Source organism: Phycomyces blakesleeanus, assembly GCF_001638985.1.
Source record: "Phycomyces blakesleeanus NRRL 1555(-) unplaced genomic scaffold PHYBLscaffold_3, whole genome shotgun sequence".
NCBI classification, from domain to species: domain Eukaryota; kingdom Fungi; phylum Mucoromycota; class Mucoromycetes; order Mucorales; family Phycomycetaceae; genus Phycomyces; species Phycomyces blakesleeanus.
Window position 1 is genome coordinate 1,052,257 of NW_017265136.1, and position 19,311 is coordinate 1,071,567.

At 39.0% G+C, this 19,311-nt stretch overlaps 7 protein-coding genes across 7 annotated transcripts; 4 read left to right on the plus strand and 3 right to left on the minus strand.

Moving 5' to 3' along the window:
- Nucleotides 1-490: 490 nt before the first annotated feature.
- PHYBLDRAFT_91893 (hypothetical protein) lies at nt 491-1,200 on the minus strand (the record flags this gene model as incomplete). Its single annotated transcript, XM_018443777.1, has 3 exons — nt 491-550; nt 671-909; nt 993-1,200. Coding segments are annotated over 3 exons (507 nt in total), but the record flags the coding sequence as incomplete, so codon positions are not given.
- Nucleotides 1,201-2,232: 1,032 nt separating this feature from the next.
- PHYBLDRAFT_130696 (glycoside hydrolase family 15 protein) lies at nt 2,233-4,279 on the plus strand. The gene is made up of 2 exons (XM_018429381.1): nt 2,233-2,446; nt 2,653-4,279. Exons 1-2 carry the CDS (start codon nt 2,356-2,358, stop codon nt 3,999-4,001), a joined length of 1,440 nt encoding a protein of 479 aa, XP_018296508.1. The 5' UTR covers nt 2,233-2,355; the 3' UTR covers nt 4,002-4,279.
- A 1,071-nt stretch (nt 4,280-5,350) lies between these two features.
- CaMK10 (calcium/calmodulin-dependent protein kinase) lies at nt 5,351-7,028 on the minus strand (the record flags this gene model as incomplete). Its single annotated transcript, XM_018439857.1, has 6 exons — nt 5,351-5,488; nt 5,769-6,285; nt 6,354-6,508; nt 6,559-6,644; nt 6,720-6,847; nt 6,976-7,028. Coding segments are annotated over 6 exons (1,077 nt in total), but the record flags the coding sequence as incomplete, so codon positions are not given.
- A 1,692-nt stretch (nt 7,029-8,720) lies between these two features.
- PHYBLDRAFT_103576 (hypothetical protein) lies at nt 8,721-9,186 on the plus strand (the record flags this gene model as incomplete). Its single annotated transcript, XM_018427774.1, has 3 exons — nt 8,721-8,823; nt 8,914-8,948; nt 9,007-9,186. Coding segments are annotated over 3 exons (318 nt in total), but the record flags the coding sequence as incomplete, so codon positions are not given.
- A 179-nt stretch (nt 9,187-9,365) lies between these two features.
- On the plus strand, nt 9,366-10,073 carry PHYBLDRAFT_62767 (hypothetical protein; the record flags this gene model as incomplete). Its single annotated transcript, XM_018441012.1, has 3 exons — nt 9,366-9,485; nt 9,545-9,754; nt 9,867-10,073. 3 exons carry the CDS (start codon nt 9,366-9,368, stop codon nt 10,071-10,073), a joined length of 537 nt encoding a protein of 178 aa, XP_018296511.1.
- A 238-nt stretch (nt 10,074-10,311) lies between these two features.
- Nucleotides 10,312-13,857, minus strand: PHYBLDRAFT_96172 (hypothetical protein; the record flags this gene model as incomplete). Its single annotated transcript, XM_018443960.1, has 7 exons — nt 10,312-10,562; nt 10,647-11,826; nt 11,947-12,025; nt 12,111-12,304; nt 12,413-12,974; nt 13,076-13,196; nt 13,248-13,857. Coding segments are annotated over 7 exons (2,997 nt in total), but the record flags the coding sequence as incomplete, so codon positions are not given.
- A 1,688-nt stretch (nt 13,858-15,545) lies between these two features.
- PHYBLDRAFT_163578 (hypothetical protein) lies at nt 15,546-16,025 on the plus strand (the record flags this gene model as incomplete). Its single annotated transcript, XM_018434834.1, has 1 exon — nt 15,546-16,025. The coding sequence occupies one exon, from the start codon at nt 15,546-15,548 to the stop codon at nt 16,023-16,025; it is 480 nt and encodes a 159-aa protein (XP_018296513.1).
- Between the last annotated feature and the right edge of the window lie 3,286 nt (nt 16,026-19,311).

Here is a 19,311-nt window from a genome sequence, read left to right on the forward strand (position 1 = left end):
AACCTTGAATTTAGGTGTGTACAAATGATAGTAGTTAAAAAGTATACAAGTGCAAGTGCAAGTGCAAGAGTTTGTTAATTAATATTATTTATGAAAATGATTGATACTTGTATCTTCTTTAATGATACATGGGAATTGTGACTTTTTTTTGGAATGTATTAAAGAAATATATATATATATATATGTGTGTAAAGATGTGTATGCAAAATAATGATTAACAAGACAAACAGTAAAGCTGTAAAAAGAAAAGAAAAGTCTTCCACTTTTATGTCCTTTTCTCCTTCTTCTTCTTCTCCTTCTTCTTTCTCTCTCCAGTTGAGTTCCATTAATCAGAATCAGAATCATCTTCTGAATCATCATCACTGTCAGATACCGGTTCTTCTTTAACAGTCTGCTTGATGGTTTCGGTCTCCTTTGTGACTTTAAGGGTACGGTTGCTCTCCTTGGCTGCCAATTTCTTCTGATTTGATACAGCACGCGAACCAAATGATTTCTCCCACTCATCCTTGACCTTTCTGTACAACAGCATTGTGAACCGAGCATCTTCAACCTAAGTATCGTATAAAAGTAAAATGAATTTAATAAATGATAATAATTCATAGAAAATTTTATATTTTTACCTATCTATCTATCTATCTATCTATCTATCTATATAGTTGTGGTAATTTACCGAAGAATGGCTTCCGGACTGAATGTTAAACTCGAGCACTTTTTGGACCAATGTCTTCAGACTAGGTGTACGACCAGATGCCAATTTACGGAACGGCTTATATCGAGATGTGTCACGTAAGAAAAGGGCTGGATGGTCCAGCATCAAAGCCTTTAGATCGTTGTTGACAGCATGACCAATAAGCACACGCCCTTTGATGATATCGGCCACCTCAGCTTGTGCCTCTTTGAATGTAATGGCTATTTTACATTGTGATGTTAATTGACGACTAATATAACTCTTTATGCCGTTCCGTCCCTCTTCTTATTATATAATACTTTACCTCCTTCTCCAAGATGCTTGGGCTCAATACCACTCACATGTGTACGATAATCCGTAACACGTTCCTGAGGCTGGACATATTTATCCATCAGGACCGCACCATTGTAGTTCACGATACTCACACGGGCCAGCGCAGAATCAACACCGTCGCGACCGACACCCACCATCTCACAATCGATGGCCACAAATTTGCCCAGCTGGGCACCTTTACCCTGAACAGCGTCCATGCTCTGGACCACTGCTTTTTTGCGCTCTTTTTCGTCAAGCTTTAGCTGTCTACTAGACCCATAGGCCAACTGAAGATCCTTTTCATCCAAATCGTCACCAAACCACAGGTTCTCCTTGTCCGGGATCGCAACAACGTTTGCCTCAACCTTGATTTTCTTTGTCTTCTTCAGAGCTTCGGGTGATGACGCTGTTGTTTCGAGAGCTTCTCCCTTTCGCTTTCGATGAATGTAGGGCTTTCTGTTGGCTACAGGTTGTGGTGGAGGAATAGTCTTTTTTTTTTTAAAAAAATAAAATAAAATAAAATTAAAAAAAGGTCATGTAAGTAAAAAAATAAATAAAAAAAAGTGATCTAGACAAGAATGTTTAATCAGTGACATTGAAACATACTGCTTGGATCTTCTTCCAGTTGGAAGAAGGAACTGGTTTGGATGTCTTCTTGATCGGGGCCTTCATGTTGATGAGAAGCAAAGAGAGACTGTGTGTAGGAGGGAGATTTCCAAAAAAAAAGTAAAAGTAGAAAAAAAATATATATATAAAAAAAAATAGAGTCAAGCAAATATGATTGATTAAGAGTCCGTATTTGGGGGGTGTGGATATTAACAAAAAAAAAGGGGGGGGGGTGATAGAGAGAGAGAGAGAGAGAGAGAAGGGGAATAAAGGGATAAGAAAAGTGGCTTTTTGATACGTGACCGGACTAACTGGCCAACTGCAACCAACTCTCTTATTCACTCTCTATAGATATGGATATTTGTGTGTATCTTACACACACACTGTAGATCGATGCCAAAAACAAATAAATAAAATAAAAAACAAATAAGGGGGGGGGGGGGGGGGGGGGGAGTGAGTGTTGTGAACAGAAACGTCATGCATGTAAGATGTGCGAAACTTGAACGAGATAAAAAAAAAAAAAAAAAGAGAGAAAGTACCTTAAATTTTTTTTTCTGTTTCTTTATATATATACATTATTTTATTATTTTGCTTCTTTATCTATCTAAATATCTTTATACCTACCTCTTTAAAGCCAAATTTATTTATTTATTTTTTTAATTCTTCTTGCTTATATTATTCAGTTCCAACGTATCCATATCTTGCTTTCATAGGCCAATTGAAACATAATTAAAAGCAAGAAGTACAAAATGCACATTAGTCGTTCACTAGTCTTCCTATCGCTCTGTATGAGCAGCGTACAGTCTGCAATTTGGCAGGGATGGTCCAAAGGAAGATCTGGTGAGTCAATTAAAAGACAATATATGAATACATGGCAATATATACAGACTTTATAGATCATTGGTGTGTTTATCTCATATTGTCCACTGATAAATATTATACATATTCTCGCGTGTGATAAATTTCACACACATACACACACACGCACACGCACACACACACACACACACATATATATATATATATATATATATATATGATATCAGCCGGTGTCCCACCCGGAAATACCGCATTGGATGATTGGGTTGAAAAGCAAGAGGCAATTAGTCTCAAGGTAATCCTGTCCAATATCAATCCACCTGGTACCCGCCGAGGTTTCTTTGCAGCCTCTCTATCGACCAGCGACCCAGACTACTTTTATACCTGGACGCGCGATGCTGCCAAGGTTGCCGGTGTCCTTGTGCATGCGTATGACACCTCTCGTCGGACTGACCTCCATGACGTCCTGATAGACTATGTCGAGTTTCAGATCGGTACTCAACAGACCACGACCCTCTGTCAGTGCCTCGGGGAGCCAAAGTTCAATCCTGATGGTACAGGGTTCAGCGGTGAGTGGGGACGCCCACAGAACGATGGTCCGGCAGTGCGAGCCTCGACGTTTCTACTGCTTTCACAGGCGCTCTCACAAAAGAAGTATGTCACCAATATCCTCCGGCCGGCCGTCTACCGAGACCTGGACTACATTGTCGACAACTGGGCGACCCCTAGTTTTGATCTCTGGGAAGAGGTCTTGGGCGTCCACTTCTATACTCTGATGGTCATGCGCCGTGCGCTTCTGCAGGGTGTTGCGTTCTCACGGTCGTACGAAGACGCAATCCACGCCGCAAACTACCAAGGCACGATTGGATCCATCGAAGAGCGCCTGGAATCCTTCTGGTCTCCATCACGCAACTACATCCTAGCGACCCAGGACCGCGTGCGGGGCTACGAAAAGCCATCTGGCCTAGACATCGCCATCATCCTGGCCGCCAATCAGCTCAGCGGTAGCATCGGCGGCAGCAGCTCTTCTATCAAAGACGGATTCTTTACTCCCGACTCGGACAAGGTTCTTGCGACTGCAGCTGCCCTCGAATACTCCTTTGGAACCATCTATCCGCTCAATCAAGATCTGCCTAGCCATTTGGGGATAGCCATAGGTCGGTATCCCGAGGACGTCTATGACGGCCACCGGTCATCCCAGGGCAACCCGTGGTTCATCACGACCAGCGCATTCACCGAACTTTACTACAACATCATCCTCGCCTTCAAGGCCAGACCGACCGACATCACCGTCAATCACATCAACCGGCCATTCTTTGTCAAGTTTGACTCCCAGGCCGTGCCAGGAAAAATCTATGTCAAGGCTAGCGACGAGTACAATCTGCTTCTGGCCGACATCGCTGCCTCTGCTGACCGGTTCCTGGCCACGGTCAAGTATCATGAACAGGCCAACGGATCACTTTCGGAACAGTTCAATCGTTGGACTGGATTCCAACAAGGCGCAAGAGATCTGACCTGGTCTCATGCAGCTCTCATTTCTGCCACACGTGCAAGAGCTGGAAGACCACTGGCTTGATAATAGCCATAACCATAATAACAATGACAATGACAATGATAATGATAATGGTAATAATAATAATAGTAATAGTAATAGTAATAGTAATAAAGTCTCATACGTGTATCTCTCTCTCTCTCTGTGTGTGTTTATGGAGAGAGAGAGAGAGAGAGGAGGGGATTTGAAACTATTTAAACGACATTGACCTTTATGTATATACACATGTATATACATAAGAAAAAGCATAAATGTTTGGTGTATATTTTATTTAGGATAAATTGAATTAATCCAACAACAACAATAAGTAGCTTGTATTTCAATATCTTTATGACCTTTTTTCGTTGTTGCTGTAAGAATGGATTTATAGATGAGTTTGTGTGTAAAGACTAAAGATATCTTTTGGAAGGGTAAATATACTCTTTCATTCACTTGATGTGGACAGACTAAAAGGTTCAAATATATGTTGGATAAAAATCAGTTCCAAAAGGTCTTTAAATGTAACTACTACAGACAATTTCCCTTGAAACTATCTCAAAATCCGCATTACAGACCCTATATTAAAATAAATAAATATATATAATGTAAACCTCTGCAGATGCTCTAAATGCAACCAATGAAACTCTAGAAATGTAACTTGAATTATTATTAATTTTTTTTTTATTAAAACAAAAAAAAAAAGAAAAGTGCCTTGAATTTTTCTAAAAATACTATTTTAAATCTCAAGATTCAGTTGTATGCGTCTATATGTTTTATGTTTTATGTGTGTTTCAACCTGCACTACTATATTTGTATATTTATTTATTTATCCTCTAGAGTCCTGAGCCAGCAGAAGTCTCTTTCATTGGTATCTTTTTACGTTTATCCAGTAATGTGGCATTTCCCATATTAAGTTCAAAGCTAAACGGTGGTTTGTGACCTTTGCGTGAAGATTTATCTTTGGACTCTTTTGACTTTGTGGCAGGAGTATTTGGAGTGACGGTTGAGATTGGAGGAGTATTTGGAGTAGTGGTAATAGAATTAGACGAATCATTTTTTACTCTTTGAATATGATGTTCAATACGTTCTCTTTGGAGCTGTTGGATCATCGTGTTGGGTTTATCAAACGTAGGTCCCAATTCAATATGGTCTTCACTTGCACTTGAGCTAACCGATGTTTCATCTGCGGTTAGATCATTTTCTGTTGACTCATCTTCCTCGGCCCCTCGTCTGGCTATCTCAATGGCTTCTCTAAACCCAACATTTTTCTTATAGTCCTCACTACTGGTATTTGGACCATAATTATCTGAACCCATTTGTTGTTGTTGTTGTTGTTGTTGTTGTTGTTGTTGACGTTCCTTTTGTCTATTTCGTGCAGTCTTTCGCCACTTCTTTTCTTCGGCCTGACGATGGACAGTATACGGCAAGTCAAAGACTTCTTTCATGGATGAGATTCCGGAAAAGAGATCTCTTCTTCGGTCTGGTGGTGCTTCGGTTTGGTCGGGAGTTGGTGGGCCACTGCTGTTAGTGGCCTGAAGAATCGACTGTTTGAATAGTTCGGCTTCTGACGGAGATTCTGACGGAGTATTGTCTTGTGAGGTTGGAGTGGTCAGACAGTCAGACAAGGACACTTCGGACTTGGCCTGTGGTGTGGTGGGAACAGAAGCCTGTTTAGAGTTTGGCTTGTGTGTAGGTTTGTTCTGATGTAAATAAACAAAAAAGAATAAGTTTATTTATCAAACGTATAGAAATAAGCTAATTTGTTTCTAACAATCTATTTTTTTATATATATTTTCTTTCTTTCTTTCTTACCTTTTGCATCCATGGGTCTTGTAAGAATTGATCGATAGTGTATCGTTTCTCGGGGTCAAAACAAAGAAGATGGCTGATGAGGTCCATGGCTTCTTTTGACACATGGTTCCACCAGGGACTCATGAATGTGTAGTGGCCTCTTGCGACCTTTTCTGTCAGCATTTGGATGCTTTCGTCATAAAAGGGTGGGAATCCACACAAAAGGGTGTAAAGCACACATCCAAGTGCCCACATGTCGACTGATTTCGAGTACCGTTCGTCCCTGACGATTTCGGGCGCCGTGTAGCCTACCGTGCCACAGGGAGTCATTGTGTGTGAGTTCCACACCACCTTTGACAGTCCAAAATCTGCAATCTTGACTCGACCGATTCCTCCACCACCAATGCCGGGTATGAATTCGCCTTCGTCTTCCTTTGGTTCTTCTTCTTCGCCTTCTTCGTATTCGGTTGGCTTTAGGGGTACTTGGCGAGGGCGAATAGGAATAGGTTCGAACAAAAGGTTCTCTGGTTTAATGTCCCTAAAAACATCACATTGTTAAAGGTTGCTAAAGGTTTGCTAATGGTTTGCTAAAAGTTGTCTATTTACCGATGGACGACACCTTTGGATTCATGAAGGTATCTGATAGCCTCTGCTACTTGTCCGATACAATGGCGGGCCAGATCTTCGCTTAGATAGGTTAATCTGACGATCTGGTGGAATAGCTCACCACCTTCGCATAATTCAAGAATCAAAAAGGAATGCTAGATTACAACCGTTAATATAGATATAGATATAGACAGATAAAACTTACGTCTTCTGTTTCAATAAAGCCTTTTAGTTGGACAATGGACGGATGACTTGCTGTTCGCATGATTTGGGCTTCTTTTAATACACTTGCTCTCTTGATTAAATATATATATATATATATATATATATATATATGTTATAGAATTTAGGTAATTAGTAATCGACCAGGATTTGTATATACAATATTTTGTTTTACCTGCTGCTTGTTTAGTTCAAACTTCCGAACTACCTTGACTGCCACATTCTCTTGGGTTTCTGTGTCTAGGGCTTTAAAGACATTGGAGAATGCGCCACTATAATAAATAAAGTAGTTTTGTTATTTAGTTATAAGAAAACAATTTATTTATTTTATTTTTTTTTTAAAAAAAATAAGAAAATCCAATTCTTCTTCTTTTTATAATTAATTATCTGACAGACTCACTCTCCCAATTTCTTTATCAGCTTGTAACGTTCGAGTCCTCTATAGATTGGCATGCGTTGTTTTGCAATATTTTCTTCTTCAACAATACGGGCCGCGGTTTCTAGTTTGCGTGCCTTTCGCTGGGAGATAAGTGATGAACCGTCCGTGCCATTTTTGTTACTTCGGAGGAAATTTTTGATTTGAGATAATAAGGACATTATGATGATAGATGATAAAGAAGTTGTCTCTCTCTTTTTTCTGCTTTGTATTTATCCTTATGTAGTTGTCTTTATATTTTTACATGTATATATGTATATATATATATATATTATATTATATTATATTATATACATATATAATTTGAGTATTAAAATACAGAAAAGTAGAAGAAGTAGAAGTAGAAGAAGAAGAAGTAAAGGGAGGGGAAGGTAAGGAGGTAGGAGATGAATTGAATTGAATTGAAATGAAATGAAGAGGAACTTGATTTTATTCTTTTATTGTGGGGTGGACACTTTACTGATAACCAAAGTGAGGTAAGGTGAGGTGAAGTGACTTCTTTGGATTTTACTAACCAAAAAATAAAACAAATAAATCAAAAAAAGAAAAAATTAACAAAAATAAGAAGAAGAATAGAGGTAAAAGGGGTAAGATATTAAAGAAGAGAAAGAAAGAGAAAGAAAGAGAGAAAATGAAAGATGTAAAGGAATGACTATTACAAGGCAGAAAATATCAATATAAAAAATATATAATAATAATATCACTTGTTGTACAAATCAACTTTAATTCCAAATGCTTATGGATTTTTTTAAATGCAGTACAGTTCACTGTATTTATGACATCACCAATATATGTCTCGGCCAATCATATCTCACAAGCCAGTCGATTACCAGTGACTGTGTATATTCTAGGGCAAAAGTCAATATACATATATACATATATACATATATACATATATACATATATACATATATACAGAGAGAGAGAGAGAGAGAAAGTGTTGCACCGTTTTATTCTTCAGACGGCTAGTAGATGAACCCTACACCATCAGCTGATGTGATATTTTATTTTATTTATTGTATTTTAATATTCGTCCTACATTCGATGCCATTAGCCAAAAATACTATTGAATTTAATTGATTTGGATTTGAAAGAAATATAAATATAAATGTTAATGTTAGAAAATTAAAAACAAATTAAAAGCAAAGGATACAAGATAATGGGATTTGGGTGACGTAGTAAATCCGAGTAACATAAAATGTGGGGGACAAAAGTAAGAACATAAAATAAAATAAAAGGGGGGGGGGGGGGGGAAGTAGGAGGAAAAGCAAAAAAAAAAAAAAAAAAAAGTGTGTGTATTAAAAGGTTCATTTTTATTTATTTTTCAGATTTCTGCCATTCTGTTAGTGTTTGGCCAAGACTAACCTCAGCTGGGTTCCCTTTCTTTTTTCACCTTCCTCTTTCTCCCTTTCCAACTTCTTGATGGCAGAAAACGAGGCGGATATTCATTGCAACGTGATACAATGCAGAAAATCACTGGGTTTTGATGCAAAGGTATCCAACCTTCTTTTTACCCTTTTGTATATATATATATATATTTATTTATTTATTTATATAAATGGGAGTATTGGACTTGGTCTCTTAACACTAATGAATTGTATGGGTCGGTTCTAGGCATGCGTCACATCTTGCTCTCGTGAGTCTCTTTCTTTGTTTTTGTAAAGATAACAACTGATTCACAAGGATCTCTGTCTTCATTATTCGAATAAATAGACATCTTTTGTCTGGAGTGTGCAAATCGGGCATTTCCTAGAGCATTGGTGTGCCCAGCGTGTGATACACAACTCAACCAAAGGCAAGGTTTTCTCTTATGTACTGATAAAAAACAAGCAAATAAAGTTCAAGAAGATTCTCAAAACAGGCGTTTTTTTTTTGAGGGACAAAATAGTGATGATATTGTAGTAACACAGCTGAATCCATCTGAAGAATACAAATCGGTACAGACAATAGAATATCATGTGTCCTTAAATAAATAAGTCTTAGTTTCATTTATAGTCTGTATTGGCTGGTCTGAGACCTGACATCGTCCTAGACATCTGCAGTCGAGCCATTGCCTTTTATCAATACCAGACCTCTCAAGAGCTCTGTTTTCGGTCCATGATACAGAAAAATCTTGAAATGAAATGCACTACATTGCAAGCTCAACTAAACGATCTCATTCAAGACGCTGCAAGGCATCTCAAAGGCAAGCTAGTCTTTTTGGATCATATTATATATAATTATTATTATTATTACAAAATCCGCTTAATTCTTTTTTTTTATGTATCTAATTATCTAGTGGAGAAGGAAAAGTCTGCAAGTAAGTCGGGTTTTATCATAAAAATATTCTAAGCTGACCTACCCAGATTGCATTAATGAATTTCTTATTGTTGACTAATCAAGTGATCCAAAGAGATCAAGAAGCAGACAAGGGAAGACTACATGATTTGCAAGCACAGTTACAAGAGAAGACAAAGCAATTCCACAAACTACAGGTAAATACTTCTTAAACAAACTGCGCAATCTTGTTCCTATTTAATTAACTATCATAAAGTCAATGTACGAGAAACTTAAAAGAAAGACAGCCATACCAAATCTTCAACAATCTATTCCACCCTCCCTTCAATTCCCTCCACACCCTCCCCATATCGGCCCAACACCCTATGTAGGCCATCCGATGCCGCCACCAACGAACCAGCCTTACCAGTACCCACATCCCTACCCGCAAAATGCATATTGGACCCCACCTCAAAACTTTCTATCAGTAAAAAATAAAATACATTCAAATTAAACAGCAAATAATTAATACTCTTGAATTCAACCCCCCCTTTTTTTTTTTATTATTCTTCTTTTTTTGGGGACTGTTATTAATGCAGGATCCTAGGGCAAGTCCATTGCAATCAATACACAACACTGCACAATCAACTCGCACATACACTACCCTTGGATCAACCGTGAGCCAACCCCCTTACAACTCAGCCTACCAGAATAAGCAACATCCCAATAAACCAAGGCAGAATTCACCTGTACATCCAACCAGCAACAACAACCCTGCATCAACCAGAGATCCAAAGCAAATCTAATATATTATTAAAATAATAATAATAAAAAATGTGCTAATGTTTCAGGGTGTATGTGCATATGTGTGTGCTGTGTACGTAGAGGGACAAAGACAATGTATACATATATACGCTTTGTGTGTATGATTTTTATTGATTTATTTATTGATTTATTTATTTATTGTGGATGTATAATGTAATGGAATTTTATTATGATTGTGTAAAAATAAAAGAAAATAAAATAAAATAAAATGCTCTAATGGAAAAAATAATCGGACCCCTTGACCTCATTGATATCAAACTCACCCTTCTCTGGAATAGGAAGGAATTTGAGCTCCTCCCATGTGTGAAGGAATCGTCTGTTTGCGCTCTTCTTTTTAGTCGACACACCATCTTCACCGTCTACTGCTGCATCTGCATCTGCATCTGCGTCTGCATCTGCGTCTTCGTCTAAATCTACATCAGTATCTGCCATACCAAACATTGCCTCCATCGCAGCCTTTTCAGAACTCTCTGCTTTGGATTCAATATTAAGACCTTCTTCCAGAGGATCTGCAACACCGCTACTACCACCACCACCACCACCACCACCAGCACGATCGGATGACGCCCGCTTCTTCATTTTACTCATCGCAGCCGCTGAAGCTTCACGCTTAGTACCCCCTCCGAGTTCATGTGCAACCGGCAGCATGTAGTCCTTGTATCGCTCCTGGAATTCCTTCAAGAGGTTTTCCATAATAGGCTGTGTGTGGAGTTCGATAAACTGATCACGAATGACCTTGTTCATATCATCAACGTCGCAGGCATGAGTCCAGTAACTGTCATGCACGGATGCAAATGACATGTCCTTTTCGTGGCACGCAACCGCAGACATAAGCATGTGGGTGGCATCCAGAGAATGGATAAAGTTTGGAGGGAAGGCTGTACTTTGCTTTACAGCATTGACAGGCCGGGCAGCATCGGGATCTTCGATAAACACAGTCTGGAGAAGGGTGGCAACTTGCTTCTTACCCGAGCGGCGGTAAGGCTGGACAATAGGCAGACCCAGAGGTGTAGTCCAGATCACAGAAGTCATCTGGTTGGCAGAAGGTGTACGGGCAGAGAATCCCTTGACACGCTTATTGCTTCGTTTGCGAGACTGGAGACGCTTGGCTCGCTCTTCCTGAACCTCAGGGCGCTCGTCTCCTGGGAACACGCCATGCTCCTGCAGTGTCTCAACAGGTACACTTCGTGCAATACGTTTTGCAGAGTCGGTCAACCAATCCTGAATCTTACGCGCACCGTTGAACATCTCTCCGAGCGAATTGAATACATGGGTTGCCAGATAGCCAGCAAGAACGTATGTCTTGTCGGCCGGGATATTTGGGTTCTCCTTGAGTCTGCTCTCAATCTGTGCACGCGCACCAATAAAAGTCACACCGTACACATTGGTCATGACAGTCTGCTTGACAACCTTGCGACTGATGTTTCCCTGCAAAAGCTTGGCATATTCATCACCATTGGCAGCAGCAATGTCGATCTGTTTGTTGACCATGTCAGCTACACCCGTGTACACATCTGCAGGGCGATCACTGGGAGCCAGGTTCACAGCCTTTGCACCAGCTAAATCACCTCCAAGTGCAGCATAATGCTGAAGACCGTTGCAAGTACCATCCTGATGAACAGGCAATTGTGACGGGAACTCTTCGGGAGTACCACTACGCTGAGCAGCCGCTACTTCGTAACAAGCTGCAAGACACTGCCATGGAGCCTCTGCCTTGAGCCACCATTTGTTTCCCTAAGCACCAATAAAGAAAAATAAATAAATAAATAAATTAGCCATCTTAAGCTACATGTGCTTATATACACTCTTATCCTCAAATAAGCTATATACATATTAGAAGAAAAAAAAACATACTGTGAGAGGGTTGTCAACAGAGTCATAGATATCTTTCATGTGTTCCTCTGTAAATTTCTCTCTGTCGGTAAAGGAATGTCTATAAATAAGAAAAACCAAATGAGCAATTAAATACATAATTCACAAAACATATATATATATCAAATCATCTTTGGGATACTTACTTGTCGAAACCGTACAAATTTGCCAAGTGAATCTTGAGCCACTTCCAACCTCTTTGACCCAATGGTTTTGCGACGTCAAAGTGAAGCAAACCACGGCAAAGATCATTACCAAGATGGTTCAATGTTGGGGGAATTGGATAAGCACGACCACGGAAGTCCATGTTGTGGGGGAAATACATTGGCAAGTTCAGGAACTGTGCACAAGAAAAAAGAAATATTATAAATCATTAGTTAAACGCTTGAGCAAATAACAACATCACACTGTATACTACTACAGTAATAATAGTAATAATAATACTTACAGCTCTTGCGGTTTCAACCTTATAGTTGACATCACAACGTAAGCCGTGGTTGTTCTTGTCTTCGGTTTGGATCTCCTTGACCTTGGTAACCCACAAAAACTTGGCTTTTGGATCGGTGTCATAGTTTTCTGGCTTTGGAGGTAAAGGAGTAGGGGCGTCTACAACCGGTGGGATATCTGCAATGGGCTCACCAGTATTCCAGGCTTCCAGGATCACATTAAAGACATTTTTGTTTACTCGCCAGCGTGTTTTACCCAAGACATCCAGGCCAGCTAGGACGGGGTTTAAACATTCTTGTTCGGATGCTTTGTGAAGGTAGGAGAGTTGCTCAGGTGAGTCTCGGATACGCATGCACGTCGACTTGGCCGAGAGATAACCACCGGAGTTGTAAGACAACCAAGGCAGAGGGTGGACAATCATGGGCATGAGGCGAGGGTGGAGTGTATCACGAACAGGCTCACGGGAGAGCATGGAAATAAGAGGTTCTGAAAACTTGATAATACCCACACGTTTACCACGGACGTATTGATAGGTGTGGAAGAAGGCAGGTATATTTTCTATACTGAAAGAATTTATCACAATTGTCAGTAAAAATAAATCAAGCAATTCATTTAGGTTCCTTTCTTTTTCTTCTATAGGATCTAAAGCACACGATATACGTACATTTTTTCTCCAGTCTCAGGATCTGAACTGGGGACAGGAATCTTGGAAGCTTCGATCAAGATACTTGTCAACACACTTCCAACCTTTGCACGGACAGTGCTAGGCCAGACAGGAGTCCAGTCTCCATTTCCGATAACACCTCCGGTATCACCCTCTGAGGCAGGTACAACACTCTTGCTAGACTCTTGCTCACGCGCCACCTTCATGTGGGCTGCACGAACTGCCATATTGAACAGCTTTCCGCTTGCGAAAAGAGAATGGACTTCCTGACTGCGCGAGAGTAGCTTGTTGGATGATTTCTTCATCAGGGTTGCATTGTACTCCATCTCTACTGCTTTTCCAATGTCGATAATGGTGCGTGCAGTCTTCATGCCGTCAACGATTCCAGATGAATTGTGTCCTCTGAGCAACTCGAGGATTGTGATGATCGACAACTTTTCGACTGGCAAGAGCTTCAAAAAGGGACCATACAGTTGTCTCTCGGCTTCTCGGTAGGTTGCATTGTCGCAGCGAGCAATCTCTTCTCTGATCAATGGGATCATCTTTTCATGCCAGTCCCACATAATCTTCTTCAGAGGTGTCAAGTTCATCGCACTAAGAGCGTCACCGCGCTCGATACTTGCTTCTTTCATATGGAGAAGCTTCTGCAATGCGACATCGTATCCCTGACGTTCCAACTGCAACTGAAGCTCATAAGGATCCATCTTCATAACCTTGCTTTGGTCCTGAAGAGCAGCCAGCTGATCTTGAAGAAACTGAACACCGATAGTTTTTGTTGCCATGGCTTCTGGTACGTTCTCGATCGGTTGTCCGGTTGCGAGGGGGCTCTGTAGGATTGGCTCAGCCAGAGGACCGAGTGAGTCTGATGTGGCAATTTCGAGTTCTTTCAAGAGTTCCTTGGTTTCTTCGGAATTTGCACCTTGACTTTTGGTAATAAGCTAGATATGAAACATTAACATTAGTCCGACCTGTCAAAATAAAAAATAAAAACAATAATTGTAATTCCGCCATGGACGAACTACATCCTACTCTTGTATCTATATCTAACACCCATAATCACACACACACATCATTTGTCTTTATGCATGGTAAATGCAGGCCCTTTAAATTTACCTTTCTAAATAAAATCATATCACTTTCTGTCAAGTATGTTGACTCCATCAAATCTTTCATTGTGAATTGGCTGGTATTTTGGACTTCCTGTAACAGGGCTCGTGCTGTGTGATAGCTCTCATTTCTAAAGAAAATAAAATAAAAAGTTGTGATATTTAATATCAAATCAAATGGTAGACTCGTACTCTCATTCTCACATTAATTCTATATATCAACAACACTAAAGAAAACTACCACAACCGCAACCAAATCCCAACACAATCCAAAGCACATACCTCAAGAAAGCTTTGACTACGATCGCATATGTGTCGATATTAGGTTTGAGACCTAGATTTTCTTCCATACTATCGAACCATTGCAGACAATGTCTTGTCATGACTCCCTGGCTGTCAGTAAATCCATTGAGGAAAGAGTTGAAGATGTGGTGGTCTGTGTAAAGCTTCATTTCCTCGGGTCTTGATCGGATTAGTTCTTTGAAGATACGGTCTGCTCTGACCATAGATCCTGTCTGGATACAAGCATTCAGGATAGCCAATTGTTCTGAGACAGAGGATGGGAGAATTCTAGCAGATACTTTGTAGGCTGTGGTGGAAGGGTTGGGTAGAATGATATGTTGGGAGTCAAAAAGGTCAGCAGCTGGAATCAAGGGTGTAGGTTCTTCGATTTTGCTGTGCTGTGCTGCTGTGCTATAGCGATGAACAAGGTTCAGATACCGAAGAGGTTGTGGTGGTGACTGTCTGAATAGTATGGCCTGGCTGACATGAGGAAGACGTGGTGAGTTTGTGTGAGTTCTCAAAAGGGAAGGTCTGCTGGATAGATTCAGTTGGCCTTTGCGGCAATTCGCTGCCTGTCTTGCTAATGACAATGACATGATCGGGCTTCCAACAAAGGTAAGTGTTGTGTGGGTAGTGAAGTACGTTGGAAGCTTTGAATGGCTAACTCAACAACTATGTATATATAAAAGAAGACAAAAAAAGATAAAGCAAAAAAATAAAATAAAAATAAAAATATAGACGAAGAAGGAAGAGGAAGAAGAGGTTTATTATATAATAAGAAAATAGATGACTGAAAATAAACAGGGCTATTTTTCCCCCTCCCCTCACAAGCGGTCAAACAACTTTTTTTTTTTCTTCCTTTCTTTCTGTCTGTCTGTCTGTCTGTCTTTTCATTTTTTTTTTTTTTTACTTGCAAGAACCAAGGAAAAATCTCTTTTTTGCAAGTCACAAGTAGTCCCGCTCACTTCTCTCTCTTTTTTCTTTTTATCCTCCTTTCCTAACTACTGCTTTCGTCTTCTGTATTTTATTTTATTAATTTATTGTTTCACATTCCAAAATAATATTTTTTAACCAATATACAAATGTCTTCTACCCCAACATCACATCTCTTGGAACTCCAGGTGCTCACCCAAGTAGTATTGCAGCATCAAGAAAAAAATGACATTCGAGGCTCGATACCTTATCTTGCCAAAATTGCACAAATTATTGACAATCAACGCATCGTCAAACCAACTGACGACATTGATGCCAGTCAGTCAACCTACGATAGTCAGATACGCGAACTCAACAAATTAAAAGCCGATGCTCATTCTCAGCTGGCCGATGCATACTTCAAGACAGCTAACCATGTCCAATGCGAGGCATCTCTCACTTGGTCAGTCAAGATATGGGAAAGACTTATTAAACAAGACAAGACCACGAAAACCACGGCCAATGATGATATAAAACCACTTCTTTTGAATGCCTACGATCAACTAAAAGAATGTTATGAAGCACTCGGAAAGCCCTCAATGGCTAAACACATGGAAACACGAAAAGCCAAACTTCTGGATCAGAAATAGTAGTCTGTCAATTTAATGCAGGAACATGGGGGGGGGGGGGGGGGGATAATTATTTTTTTATAGATACACATGAGTTTTCTTTCATGGATCGTTTTCGTGTATACCATGAATACTAATAATCGATATATATATATATATATATATTCATGCATGTGTATGTATGTATTTGTCTAATGTATAATAATATTTTAACAAAACTGTAATTATATACAATAACACTATGACCCAAAATAATTATTGTAATAGCAAGCAATTGGCATATTGTGCAACCGTCCCATCAAATTGGATTTCAAGTAAAACGTTTAGCCGGAAATATATATATATACATATTTATCGCAGTAACGAGAGAAACAAATCAAACCAAAAAAAAAGAAATGCTTCATGGCAATGAAACATTTGTTTTAAATAATGGCTTTATTATTTGCCCAGTCTAAGCTGCAAATGAAGTCTAGAATAAGGCATTGCAACAAACATATACTTACATGCATGCATACATATGTGGGCGCCTGTTTCAATTTTACTTTTATCTGTATTTAGGATTTCATAATTAAATTAATTAATTAAATAAATATATAACCTTAAAAATTATTGAAATGAGTTCAAGAGAATAATTTGGCACTTTTTTTTTTGTCATCTCAACACCAAAAATTCCATTCTGCTTTTGAAAAAGAAAAATAGAAAAAGAAAGAGAAGAAGCTAAAAAAAATAATAATATTTGATCTTTGGCTATGTTTCATTGAGATTCAAGTTTCAGAACGATTGGACCTGAGTAACAGCCAAAGTCTTACTTTTAAGACAGGACACAAAAGGATATAAAAAAAGGGGGGTTTCAATTAATTAACCACATCTTGTAAGCAGAGCATTGTGTATTGTATATGTTTAAAAGAATAGAAATAAGTAATATGGTATAGGATTTTTTCTTTGTTAGTAGTATGGGTTTCACTGCTATATTTAAATTCTTCTTCTTGGCTATGTGTGTATGTATGTATGTATGTTTTTGCTTGTTTATGCGTGCGTAGTATCTATAGTGCATATCAAATTTACTTCTGCAAATATGAAAAAAAAGCAATCTTATTGAGTGGTAGCTGTTATAAAAGTAGGTAGATATATCTATGTTCTTGTATTGCTACTTTGAAAAAAAACGAGAAAGAACAAGTGTTTAATGGGTAAAAAAAATTGGTATCTAGGGAATCGCTTGTTCGTCTGAAAAGAACTTCATGATTGATTCCCGGAAAGCTTGTCGGTTGGTCGCATCAATTGTACTGTAGATATATTTTGTCAGTTCAAGAAGACGATAGGAAGGAGTAAGGGGATCAACTGTGAGAGGTTCGACACGATTGATATCTAAAGTGGCTTCTGGTAGTAAGATGTCTGCCTGTGGTTCTGTTTGTGAAACTATTGCTTGATCTGTCGGTTGATCTATCGGAACTTCTGGTGACAAAGATGGAGATTTGGTTATTTCTGATGGACCACCACCACCATTACTACTTCTTCTGCTGCCACTGCTGCTCGGTAAGAGAGAGCGTTGATACCATATGTCCCGAGTGCTGATAAGAATATTAGGATTTCTGTCAAGAATGGTGGTGTAAATAGCCCGTGGAGAGGCACCAGCATTGGTCATATTGGCAATCAAAGATTTTTCGTCGCTTGTAAAAATTCGTGCTGCGGGGTGGCTCTTAAGATTACCGGAGGGCCCATGGTTGTGTACCATCGATCTTTCTTGGAGTGTCCACACGCCCTTTCGCAAAGAGGCAAATATATTAAAGTTACAGTCACCTCTTCTTGACGGGGGTTTCAATGGTCCACTACCCTTTACATAGGCGCGACAATTAGCTCTCCCCCGAGAGTGACCTCTATCGCATCCAAAATCGATGTTCTTGACAACTCCTTGTACCTTACGGCTACGTTTGACAACTATAACATAGCCATATTGGATTCCAAATGCCTTTAGCTCTTCTTTAAGTTCCTCGGCACTACTATATCTTTTGACTGGAACCGATGGCATCACATAGCTCTTTGTTTCAGGGCTAGAAACACTAGAAATGATGGTGCTAGTATCAGAGGTATCAGTGGTATTGTTGTCTGTGGAACTGGCTTCCATAAAGTGAAATATTAAAAGTTGTGAAAAAAATAAAATAAACAAAGCGTCCAAAAAAATATTAAAAAAAAAGAAAAGTCCTCTGTGATGGAATGTATTGTTATTTTTATTCCCCCCCCCCCCTTTTTTTTTTAAGATACAGCACAGCTATTAAGATGTTAAAATCATGGTTGTTTGCTTTTTCCCTTATTTACTTCTTTATTTTTACTACATGCACTTTTTATGATGTGTAATATATACTGCGCTGATGTATGTATTCTCTGTTTTTGATGGAGAGCTATTAAGGTTGACATATTCATAGAGTCTTCACATTATACTCGTTGCTAGATTACAAAGTTTAATATAAAAGCAGATCAACATTTCAAACAAATCTCTTTTGACATCCTGTATTAAAGTCAGAATCTATATAATCTTCAATGAAAAATACATTTGAACAATGCATGCAATTTCATCGTAATTACATGTACAAATATACCAAAAAACAAAAACAAAACAAGTAGAGCATTAAACCCGGAATCCCAAGCTAAAATAAGATTTACAGCCAATTTGGAATATGCCGTCTATATCGAGATGGTGTGTGTGATGGTTGGCGACCGCCTATCGTCGGAGTATGAAATTTGAGAAGAAAAGAGAACGAAATGTAGATGAGAGGAGCGAGAGGAAGAGGTAGAGGAGGTCAAATCAGACGAAGTTTAGTGAAGGTGAATAAAGGATTTCTTTTTGCCTTGTTAAAAAAACTTTTCTCATTTTATTATTTTGATAACTGATTCTAATACCCGTAAGCCTATTCAATTAAAATATTATATGACTCATCCTAACTATTGGAGTGCACATCTATTATCTCGACAACGTATCCTCTTGTAGGTTTTTGTCCCTTGTTATCACGCCTCCATTAAGGGTTATAGTATGTGTTAGCCAGTAAACACAGAAATAGAGACTATACAACTTGAACACTTCTCCCCGCAATAGTATAGTAATTGCTTACATTGCCCTCTTACAAGTACTCTACGTGTCAATATATTATATAGTGCTTCTACTTGAGAATGAGACAAAGTAGAAAATGTTTTAGGCGAATCAAAGTGTAAATATAGAAACCCTGTTTAGCTTTTGTGGGCAGAACGAGAATGAAATTTAGAAAGAGACATTAGTTTTTAAGGTAGACATTGATGCTTAGATATTTACCTGTAA

Excerpts from the sequence above, each read along its gene's own strand:
- PHYBLDRAFT_130696 (XM_018429381.1), top strand. The coding sequence starts at position 2,356 with ATGCACATTAGTCGTTCACTAGTCTTCCTATCGCTCTGTATGAGCAGC. Across the intron at positions 2,447-2,652 it reads ATGGTCCAAAGGAAGATCTG|CCGGTGTCCCACCCGGAAAT; the intron begins GTGAGTCAATTA and ends ATATGATATCAG.